This window comes from Plodia interpunctella, chromosome 28 (assembly GCF_027563975.2).
Source record: "Plodia interpunctella isolate USDA-ARS_2022_Savannah chromosome 28, ilPloInte3.2, whole genome shotgun sequence".
In the NCBI taxonomy this organism is placed as follows: domain Eukaryota; kingdom Metazoa; phylum Arthropoda; class Insecta; order Lepidoptera; family Pyralidae; genus Plodia; species Plodia interpunctella.
The window spans coordinates 549,378-561,587 of record NC_071321.1 but is presented as its reverse complement, the minus strand read 5'-3'; the positions used below and the strand labels follow the sequence as shown (position 1 = coordinate 561,587).

Below are 12,210 nucleotides of genomic sequence, written 5' to 3'. Positions count from 1 at the left end.
CATCAGATTTAAAAATACCCTCCTCAAAATGACAGGTGTTATAAGTTTGACCGCTAAGTGCGTCTGTCTTTTTACGTGGCACCGTACCTCATCAACGGGTGAACCGATTTGGATGCGTTTTTTTTTTATTTGATAGCTAATTTTTATGCGGTGGTTCTTGATATTTGTGATCAAAATCGGTTCAGCCGTTTCGGAAGTTGTAGCGAAATGAATATTGAATTTGTATAACGAATAAACTTGTTTATTACGAATCCAAACACTTAACAGAAATAAACATAATGAAACAAGTGGATACTTGTACAACCAGCAATAATATTCCCAAATTACTTAAAATATATACCTACTAGAGATGTTGTCACGCAAAACAAATGTAACACACACTTTACGTAGAAAAGTAGATATAAAATCATGTTAATACAAATTGACGTGAATAAATATAAAAACTAAACTTGCAAAAACCCTATCACCCGTGCCTGTGGTCCGTAGTTAGATCGACTGGTAGAACTCGATGGTCCTACATCTGGCTATTTTGTGTCCTATTTATATATCCACAAAAGTGGATGGAAACATGTGTGTTTAGTTTATTACTCTTTAAGAATACAGGATATTTCCAATTACGATGATTTTTTGTACAGGGTACATTTTATTCCCTAAATGCCCACAGAAGTTCTGAAACATAACTAGTAAATACTTGGTGATGCTATAGCTTTTATTCATGTTTCCCAACTCGTTTGTCGAATTCTATACGGTCGTTTTGCTATGGATGGAACTCGATAAAAGAACTTCAGTAGATTTGAAAGTGAATTATGGCAACAATTGAAATATAATCGTTATGAATGTCAATCGATACAATCTGTCACTGTCAAAAACAGCAGCCTTGTGTTTTCATTTTTCAAGTGAATTTTATTTTGGTAACAAATTATTGCAAAAATAGCAAATATGTATACAGAAGTTGATGTTTTTGTTAGTAATTATACACTAATTGATCCTGAGATCTACCAGCTTTGGATTGAAGGATGTTCCTGTAAGTTGTTATGAATTTATCTTTTCTTAAAATATGAGATTACAATCGTGGAAATAAATCTTATAGGATATCCACAATAGGCAACTTTTGTAGATTCATCACGTTAAATAGACAGACATATTATTAACAATTTAATTTAGAAATAGGACCTCCACAGGCAGACCTCTTACAAAAATGTTGAATAAACATCTTGTCAAACCATTTTATCAGAAATTAGAACTTCACAGGCACTTTATCGCCTGTACTTTTAATTTGCGTAATATTCGTCAACGTTACAAGCTACTAGCACTATGTAACGATCATTACTGAGAACAATTACCGAAAGAAACTCATTTAAACACTGAATAAAGGTCTTCAAAAATGTGATATCTTTTAGCCAGCGAAGCTGTGTCCACACTTAACCAACGAGCTATCGCTAAGCAGACGGGTGCTTCAGTGGAGCTGATTGCTAGCGATGTATTGGACCACTACAGGTAATGTTAATCCCACTAATAAAAGAAACATATTTTTTTTTGTAAAAAAAAAGGAGTCACCTTATTGCATCTTCTCGCAACAAAAGTTCTGTGACAGTATGCCGGCCGGAGCTCACGAGTAGGGTACATGGATCCGGCCCTACATCTAGTCCATTGTAAATGGTGAACGCAAATTCATTAAATCCACTTATTGACAGCTGAGGAAATAACCCAGGAAACTCTCAGATAACAGAGATTGGATCTGTATATCTTACAGAACATTTGCGCTGCTGGAGCGCCTGCTCACGGTGCCGTCCAAGCTATCGGAGCAGATGATCTTCCAGATTGACGAGCCCACCAAACAGATGCTCATTGAGAAGTTAGTATTGTTTATAATCTTTGCAAAGGAAACCTTAGCAAAGTAAACCTATCTAATTTTCTATATTTTTTTATATATTTGAGCTAGCCCCAAAGTAAGCTGAGACTTGTGTTATGGGATACTAACTCAACAATACAATATTTTATAACAAATACACATTTAGATAAACATCCAAGATCCAGGTCAATCTCGACGACCTCGGTGGCGCATTGGTAAAGTGCTTGCCGCTGAACCAAGAGGTCCCGGGTTCGATCCCTGGTCGGGTCATGATGGAAAATGATCTTTTTCTGATTGGCCCAGGTCTTGGATGTTTATCTCTATGTGTATTTGTTATAAAATATAGTATCGTTAAGTTGGTATCCCATGACACAAGTCTCAAACTTTCTTTGGGGCTAGCTCAATCTGTGTGATTTGTCCTAATATATTTATTTATTAATCTGAAAAAGTTCACTTTTCATCATGACCTGATCGGGGATCGAACTCGGGACCTACAGTGTGACAGTCCGGTATGATGACCATTAGGTCACGGAGGTCGTCTAAAATGAATATACATATAAAATTAACTTTTCAGATACTATGAGTTAGACGACACGGTTATTCGGGAACTTTTGGGGAGAAAGCTTTCATCGAGACATAGGAAGGATTTGGACGAAGTAAGTATACATTTTTTAAAACATTATGTTCTAGAACTCTTCTGCAGATTATAAAATTAATAAAAAAATATATTTAAACTGGATATTATCGTGAAACACGATAGGTTAGCAACTGTATAAATGCGAAAGTTAATTTGTTTGTTTTTTGTTACCTCTTCACGCTCTATCTGCTCAACCAATCTTCTTGAAATTTTGCATACATGTAGTTTGAAGTATGGAGAAGGACATAGGGTACCTTTCCTCATCCCGGAAAAATTACTCATCAGGTGTCAGGGAATAAGAGTGATAATTAATTTTATACTTGTAATGTGACTATAATTATGTATTTGTATACCTTTAGTGATAATTTGATTTTTATTATAAGAATTATTAGATATTTAGGATGTTGCCCGGGGCTTCGCTCCCGTGCGAGTTTTGAGATAAAATATAGCCTATAGCAATCTTGGATAATGTACCTTTCTCATAGTGAAATATTTTTTGAAATCGGTTCGATAGTTTCGGAGATTACCCGCCTCAAAAATACAAACTCAAACGGTTACCTCTTTATAATATTATAGCAACATTGGTTGAGTAGATAGCTTGAAGAGGTAACTTTTATCATCGCGGAAAAATAACTGTCCCCGTTAAATTAAAGCTAGTGATATATATAGAATTTATATTATAAGGACTAATATTAGTAAAACTTGGGGAGGTCTACACCATAGAGACGACTTCCAATTAACGGATTCAATATTGAGTTAAAAGTGAATATTATTCATATGTAACTAGTATTTTATTTGGTAGAATAAAGACTTTATTATTAATATTATTATTTGTATCTCCTTTTGGGATTCACGGCACATAGTCCGGTCCTTTGAGAGGCTTGCGTGGGGATATGGATCCAACACGTGCAGGACCTTTGGAGAATTATGATGTTGTGTAGGTCTCCCGCCAAGACCCGCTCCCGGATATACCAATGAAATGATATGCCCATGAGCAGGTCTCGGCGGGAGTGCGAACTATTGCAGAATAATGGATAGAAGTACTGGTCTATAGAATGAAATTTGGATGGACTGAGAATGGGCTATTGCAGAAAGTTCGTTCACCTGCCATAATCATGATAACTGACTATTCAGTGGCAGGTGGTGACTCGCCGCTCACTGGATGGGCCCCTCAAATCAGTCGCCGCGATTGGCAAAGGGGCAACATTGAGAAGAGTCTGCGGGGCGCGAAATCGTGGTGACCCAGTCAGACGCCCCCGGCGTTATGACATTTTACACTTCCACCCTTCGAGCATATAGCTCTCGCGACTCCACTCTGGCCGGCCGATGAAGGCAAGCCAGAGGTTTCCACTCCGACCTTGGGGGAGGAAGGCGGAGGTGAGGAACAGGGGCCTCCCCTGGGAGCACTCAGGTCCGTGGGGTCGCTGCTCCCCAACAGCTCGCCACAAGCTGCCCTGCGGGATTTTTATTATTATTATTTAGTTGGGATAAAGAATTTCCCGTGACATTTGGTTGACAGGTGTCAGAGAGGTCGGGGGCGCCTCTCCGCTGCTGTCGCCGCCAGTTCGACAACGTCCGGCGTGTGTTTAAGACGGTGGAAGAAATGCCGGGAAATGTGGTCGCTAACATCAGAAGCACCTTCTTGCTGTCCGAACCATTGGCCAAGTTGGTATTTCTCTTCATTATTATCATATTAGCTGCCCGTCCCTCGTGTATAACATAGTAATAAATTATACGTCTAAATCTTGCTCTGGAATCACACTATTCATTGATGAAAACCGCGTGAAAATTCGTGCTTCGCTGCCGTGTTTATTCGCGGTAAATTTAAAAACTACTCGGCAGAGGACGTTTTATAATGTGTATGGATAATGTGGTCACGGTTGACTGCACAGATTTTGGTGACTACCGTTTTCGTTTTAGCCAATTTTAAAAATAAAAATATATTTTTTCCCGCTCGATTCCAGTATTTTTTCATGTCATTATTATTTTCAAAAATGAGTTAATAAGCATGTGTGACACGTATAACAGATCCATTTATATAATTTTATAGTTTTAGGTTTTTATAGTGTGCTAACGATTGCCCACGGCTTCGCCCGCGTTAATTTTCCCGAATGAAAGGTACCCTATGTCCTTCTCCATACTTCAAACTACATGTATGCAAAATTTCAAGAAGATTGGTCGAGCAGATAGAGCGTGAAGAGGCGACAAAGTTAGTTTTAGTATTAAAAAAACAATATTTTGTTTTAGAAAATACGGCGCTGTGGTTTTCATAGCGTGCATGCGTTTCGAGACCGCCAAGAGGAAACTCCAATATCTATCGTTCAACGACTTCTACCATTGTGCTCAGGTGAATAGGTTATTTTTTCTAAATACCATAGACCATAAAGAGATGACATAAAATGAGGACGCTAAATTCTTCGTAACTGTCACATTTTTGACGTAAAATGCTGAAGTATGGCAACAAACAATTTGACGACCTCGGTGGCGCAGTGGTAAAGTGCTTGCCTCTGAACCGAGAGGTCCCGGGTTCGATCCCCGGTCGGGTCATGATGGAAAATGATCTTTTTCTGATTGGCCCGGGTCTTGGATGTTTATCTATATATGTATATGTTATAAAATATAGTATCGTTGAGTTAGTATCCCATAACACAAGTCTCGAACTTACTTTGGGGCTAGCTCAATCTGTGTGATTTGTCCGTATATATATTTATTTATTTAACTTGTATGGAAAATTTTTAGTTCCACTTAATTTCTACTATTTATGGTCAAGCTATAGATACCCTTATACCTTGACGTATAAACGACTTATATTTTCTTAGGAGCGCGTAGAGATATTTTTGAGTGAAATCCGAAAACAAAAAAGAAAAAAACGATTTTTTAAAAAAATCATACAAATACGATAAATTTTTGACCAAACAAGTAATACCGGAATGCGTATTGTCGATTCCCGACCAATGTTAATTTTTTTAACACGACGAATATTTATTTTTACTATTCTCTCAACTTCGCTTTTCCGGGTGGTTTAATTCAGAGCTGTGACGCCCCAAAGCCCAGGGTTAGTGTAAAAAAAAATTGCCATTAAATTTGAAAGATTTGGCTATGATTTTTACAACCGGCCGCCCTGAAGACAACCAGTCTTTGGGAATGCTATTGTTGCCTATCAGCTGTATTACTGCTGTATTTTGGGTCCTTTAATCGCGTCGTACGACATCCACGGGTGGATGTCGAGTGGTGCTATTATATAAAACACATTTTTAAATTTATTTTGATCGTCCCGCAGGCTATAATGGGCAGTTGGACTTATAGTTGTACTGGACCGGAGTATTACGACACAGAGATGGACCGAGAGTTCCTACTGGAGCTGAGGGAACTCAGGATCCTGTTGGACAAGGAGAAGGAGCACAAACAGTGAGATTTTAGCGCCATTTTTAACCCGCGACTCAAATATGAGCGGTGTTATAAGTTTGACCGCTACTTGTGTCTGTGTACTGTGTGCTGAGCCGATTTGGATGCGGTTTTTTTTATTTTTATTTGATAGCTGATTTTTATGCGGTGGCTCTTGGATGCGTTTGATCAAAATCGGTCCGGCCGTTCGTAAGTTGTAGCGAAATTTGTATTGAAAGTCGTTGGTTTTTTTAATTTGTCTAACAAATTGACTTGTAAGTCTTTATAGAACACTAATTTATTTATTACACAAGAACATTTGAATAATATTTACAAAAAGAATATTTTACGAATGCTGGTCTTGGAGTGAAATGTTTTTCACCAGCATTCGTAAAACTGTCAAAGTTCTTATCCTCTTTATCATCTGAGCATATTCCCTGTTGCTTCCGCGGCTGTTGAGCGTCGGAGCCCAGCGTCCACTTTCCTACATATTCGTCTGCACTTCGCGCGGTCGTCGACATCGCTCGTTGTCAGACCGTTGTCACGCGTATCATCCTCGACGACATTTGCTTAATAACGAAAATTATGACAACAAAATGGCTGACAATGATATTATTACTTTTCAGTTTGATATGTATGCGACTAAAGCCGAAATTACTTGAAAAATCTTATCAAGAGCTTGAACTTAATTTTAGGTAAGCGTTTTTTACTATTTATTTCGATTGTTATCTCAAAAGTTTATCATTATATGCATAGTATAAATTTTAAGCTTAAATTTAAATCTATTTAAAAAGCACCTCAAGTCTTTATTAACTGATAAATGTTATTATACTTTTAAATGATTTCTTTAATGATAGACTCGGATAGAATTTAGGGCTAGTATAAGTACATTATAATTCTTTTTTTGTTTTGTTATTTGTAGTGGATAGCATGCTCCTCTTTATTTATTTATATTTGCATACCTATATTCGGTAAAACATGTAGGTTTAATTCATTTTGACATCAATTTGTATATTTGTACTCATGTTTTTGGCAAATAAATGTTTCCTTTCTTTCTTTAAGGTCATTTAATAGCTTTTATCTAAATTGCGCTGTATGTTCGGGTTTACAGAACGGACATGAAATTTTTTTTTTTGTTCACGCGTCGATATCAATAACGACGGTAAAAGCTTGCTGTGGCAAAAATGTCTTTTTTTTTTTTAATAATATTCTTTACAGATTATACACAAGGGCTTTGGTCGGATTGGCTTGTAATTTACACAGAGGGAGGGAACTGAGATCTTTGTTTATAGATCTACTTGAAAGGTACAATTATTGTTGTAATTAATAATCATTAACTAGCTCTTGCCCGCGCCTTCGTCTGCTACAGTACACCTATATGTGATGTTATGTGTATTTATTTATTTTATTTATGTAGCTTGTTTTAGGTTATTTAATTATTATTGCAATTATAATTATTATTATATACAGGGTTACTGGTATCAAACGCTAATATAGGGTTTAACGACGACCTCGGTGGCGCAGTGGTAAAGCGCTTGCCTCTGAACCGAGAGGTTCCGGGTTCGATCCCCGGTCGGGTCATGATGGAAAATGATCTTTTTCTGATTGGCCCGGGTCTTGGATGTTTATCTATATATGTATTTGTTATAAAATATAGTATCGTTGAGTTAGCATCCCATAACACAAGTCTCGAACTTACTTTGGGGCTAGCTCAATCTGTGTGATTTGTCCTAATATATTTATTTATTTATTTATTTATTTATTTATTTAACATAGATAGGGTTTAACATTTTAGCAAAAACCTCCCAAAGACAACTTGGGTACATCAGAACAAGCAACTTTTATTCTACGACTTTTCGTGATTCGTATTTTTTTTTTCATATTAAAAAAAATACAATCTAATTTGTGATTCTACACATATTATTCTCTATGTAACAGCCGAGCAACGCGAGACAGTACACGAGCGTTATGTAGCGGAATCGAACATCGAGTTAACGTTTTATAGAAACGACATTAAAACTAAAAAAAGGTTGTTTTTTGTATTTGTTACGTTTAGACAAAAGTCGTAGAACAAAATATGTTAGTCCCTATGTACCTTATGCGCCTTTGGAAGGTTATGCGTTAGATACCAGTGACCCTGCATATGTAAGCATGTTTATTATGTTAATTTTTTGCGCCGCACATTTTTTTTATCTGTTTGTGTAATCCCAACTAATATTATAAATGCGAAAGTAAGTCTGTTTGTTACCACTTCACTCATTATCTACTAGACCGATTATTATGAAATTTGGTACACGGGTACAATGTAACCTGGAATAACACATAAGGTACTATTTATCCCGAAATTCCCAAAATTTGAAAATTTTAGTTCAACTAGCTTTTGCCCGCGGCTTCGCCCGCGTTATGTCCTTCTCCATACTTCAAACTATATTATAGTATGCAAAATTTCAAGAAGATTGGTTGAGTAGATAGATCGTGAAGTGGTAACAAACACACTTACTTTCGCATTTGTAATATCAGTTAGGATGGTAACCCTATGTACGTATATCATACAGATGTATTGAGCCGTTGCGATTGGGCGGTTGGCCGCGCACGGATCTAGCGCAGTTTCTCACTGCGTACGAGCAATGCGCTTTGCAAATGGACGTGCTCAGGTAGCTAACTGTTTTTTGTTATTATCAAAATCAATATTCTTTATTCAATACTAGATGTTGCCCGGGGCTTCGCTCCCGTGGGAATTTTGAGATAAAATATAGCCTATAGCAATATATGATAATGTACCTTTCTAACGGTGAAAGAATTTTTGAAATCTGTCCGGTAGTTTCGGAGATTATCTGTCTCAAACATACAAACTCACAAACGCTTACCTCTTTATAATAATAGTATAGATATAGTTTGTATGTTTGAGGCGGGTAATCTGTGAAACTACGGAACCGATTTCAAAAATTCTTTCACCATTGGAAAGATACATTATCCAAGATTGCTATAGGCTATATTTTATTTTAAAAAAACCCCGCTCGCTTCGCTCCCGTGAGCGAAGCCCCGGGCAACATCTAGCGATTGATATGGATAAGATGTACCGAATTCTAAACATGTGTTGCAACCCTTATTTTCTTGCTTACAGAGAAGCCGACTTGAAAAGTGTATGGGAACGGTACATGCGCGTGATTGGACAATGTCTTATAACTATGTATCATTGCTAAATACATATATGTATAACGTCACTAAACACAATTTTATACCTATTTTATGACTTCGATCGATAACTAACAATATGGAAGCTAAGAAAAAACAATAATATTATAATAAATTAAGCGCTGTTGTGATAGCGGTGGTGGTGTAATGGTTAAGACGCCCGCCTGTGGATCGAAAGGTCCCAGGTTCGAATCCTACTCGTGCCACATGAGTTTTTATACCAATCTGATTCATGTATAGTAGTTTTAATAGACCACCACTTGCTTCCGGTGAAGAAAAACATCGTGAGGAAACCTGCACACTGGTTGATTATTATTAACTTGTGTGTGAAATGGAGAAGGCAATGGTAAACCGCTCCATTAATAATGCCAAGAAAGTTGTTGTGTGTGTTTAATTCCACGTAATGACCACGACCCTCAGCCATGAGGAATACGACTATGAAGAAGAAGAATTGTGATAGGCTAGTTGACAAATTTTTCTTTTAACGACTATTCGAAGGCCCTTATACCATTAGAAACACCAGTGAAGAAAATACTGTGACAATGACTATACTTTCAAAGATATGACAAAAATAAAATCACACATTTTTGGACTCGTCCAAACGCGCTCCGTACTAGACGACACGAACGTGTGACGTCACAACGTGCGAAAACGTTCGCTAAGGAAGATATGTTTGTTCGACAGCTGCATTAAATATTACGTTTACGGTGATGACTTCTTAATGAAAGTTGTTAAAAAATTTTAGTTTTTTTATGATGGCTGAGTTTTTTTTTTATAATTTCACACTTAAAAAAAATGGAATTACCAACCAACTTTGAATCTTCGTATATCCAGCTGCATTAATACAGTCTATGAATTATCACAATGATCTAAATATGTTTATTAAACCTATATTATACATTTTTTTTAATTTCTCTGACCTTGTCAACTACCCTTATATGAACAGGGCCTAAAACTTACACAAACAGAAATACACACACACACATATATACACACTAATCTTGACACTATTTGGTAATTCCATGCAATGATATTTTTATTTCAAATATGTTTCGCGTATTTTTCTTCCGCCTATAGATTGTTGAATTTATATTATCAGTTTTTATTTCAATTAGTAAATTTTTATTATAATAATATTTTCGGAAATGTATCGAAAATTAAACAAAGTTTGCTATAAGTATTCATATTAATGTAATAGATAATAATTTTATGAAATATAATAATGTTATATAAATATTTTGTTTTATTTATTTCCGAGATTTTGTGTTGAGTGCTTAATACGAGTCTAAAACGGTTCTCCGACAATTGCTTCATCTACGAACGATTCGCCGACAGAATGTCTCCTCTCTGTCGGCGAATCATTCGTAGATGAAGGGTTCTGCCGTTCAAACGTCACATTCTGTCGACGAAACGTCCGTAGACGAAGCAATTGTCGGAGAACAGTTTTAGACTCGCTTAACATGCTTCTACTCAGAAGATAGGGTTCAACATTTTAGCAAAAATATTTTTATATTGATTTCATACTCTTTCTCAATAATTTGTGATATGATTATTATTTGTCAGGGCTTTGACATAGTTAAGTAATTTACTTATGTTGATATTGTCAGAGTGGTGGCATAGAAACTGTGAACGGACGAAAACGCGTGTTAACAATTAGTATTCATATATAAGTTACTCCACTAAAAAAAAAATATTTGAATGAAAATGTTGATTGAATCTTTCTTACTCTGTGACGCTAAAGCTACTGAACAAATTTCGATGAAATTTGGTACACACACGGATAGTGAGCCTGTACGCAAACTGGACTAACACAGGATACTATAGAATTGTCGAATTGCGTAAGCGACATAAAAATAAATATTTCCAAATCAATTTACTACCATTCAACGTGGCAATGCTGTCAACCTTCTGGGCACGCTACCTCAAGCTAACGAATTGCAGGGACTGGCATTTTTGTAAATATATAATATAAATAATTCTTTTTTTTTATTTTACTAATTTGTTTTTATTAGTTTTATTATCTTTTGTTATACAATTGTAAACATTTTCATGATAAATATAGTGTACAGTCAACCGCATGTCAAGTTACTATTCATTGACCACAATGTCCCTTTAATAAAGGCCAATTTGCAAATGAGTTTGGGTTGATGCGCTGTCTGACTGTACATAAATGATTGAGGATAAAAAAATAAAGGAGACAAATATTTTTTAAATGGTTTTTGCATAGTTATTTATGTTGTTGAGATAAATTGAACCTTGACAATAACCATAAGACAGATATTAATGATAACCTCTGGCAATTTCCATCGTTTCCATCAGTATTTTATCTGGTGTTGTTTCAGTGTCCAGGGTTATTACATTTTGGTATGTACATCATCATTGACCGAGCGAGCGAGGTTTAACATTCTACTTGGCGCAAAAATACATTTTTTGTATGTATGTAGGTATGTAAGTATGAATGTTTGTAACGCGATAACTTTCGAACCGTTGTTGGTCCAATTTTGATGAAATTAAGGTTCGTGGGGCAACAAAATCGGCTAAGTCGTTATCTAAATATTTACAATTTTGTAAAATCTCATCAAAATTTATTGTGTTCGCGAGGTCTGCGTTCGCGGCGAACAACTAGTCATGTCGAGTGTGTTATTGTTAACACTGGTGTCAGATTTTATTCAAATCACCTAAACCCGTCTGACGTGTCCTTTACGACTACTTACCGCCATCTAGTGACAGGAAGTGGCGTACACGCTACTGAACTAAACTGTCCACCAGTGTTCACGATGTTTTCCTTCACCAGAAGCAAGTGGTGGTCTATGAAATACTATATATGAGTCAGATTGGTATACAAACTCATGTGGCACGAGTAGGATACGAACCTGGGACCTTTCGATCCACAGGCGGGCGTCTTAACCACTACACCACCACTGCTTCAATACTTCTACTTGTTTTTGTTTACGATTCAAAAGCGATACTTTTTTTTAAGGTGATGCGTTTCATTTTTAAACACCGACGCAAAAACAAGTTTATTTGTCTAAACAAATTTAAAAAACCCTGACTTTCAACATTCATTTCGCTACAACTTTTCAACGGCTGAACCGATTTTGACCAAACATATCTGAGAACCATCTAATAAAAACTAGCTACG

At 36.4% G+C, this 12,210-nt stretch overlaps 1 protein-coding gene across 2 annotated transcripts; it reads left to right on the top strand.

Annotated features, from left to right (window-relative positions):
* Positions 1-852: 852 nt before the first annotated feature.
* Fibp (fibp) lies at positions 853-10,302 on the top strand. 2 transcript variants are annotated; one of them, XM_053765866.2, is made up of 11 exons: positions 853-1,024; positions 1,401-1,497; positions 1,754-1,855; positions 2,427-2,508; positions 4,009-4,154; positions 4,737-4,836; positions 5,770-5,897; positions 6,500-6,568; positions 7,092-7,178; positions 8,429-8,527; positions 8,998-10,302. In XM_053765866.2, the coding sequence occupies exons 1-11, from the start codon at positions 940-942 to the stop codon at positions 9,074-9,076; spliced, it is 1,074 nt and encodes a 357-aa protein (XP_053621841.1). In that variant the 5' UTR covers positions 853-939; the 3' UTR covers positions 9,077-10,302. The 2 variants fall into 2 exon arrangements, with proteins under 2 accessions (XP_053621841.1, XP_053621842.1); XM_053765867.2 differs by lacking the exon at positions 7,092-7,178.
* The last annotated feature ends 1,908 nt before the right edge of the window (positions 10,303-12,210 follow it).

Excerpts from the sequence above, each read along its gene's own strand:
- Fibp (XM_053765866.2), top strand. The coding sequence starts at position 940 with ATGTATACAGAAGTTGATGTTTTTGTTAGTAATTATACACTAATTGAT. Across the intron at positions 1,025-1,400 it reads TTGGATTGAAGGATGTTCCT|CCAGCGAAGCTGTGTCCACA; the intron begins GTAAGTTGTTAT and ends GATATCTTTTAG. Across the intron at positions 1,856-2,426 it reads AAACAGATGCTCATTGAGAA|ATACTATGAGTTAGACGACA; the intron begins GTTAGTATTGTT and ends TTAACTTTTCAG.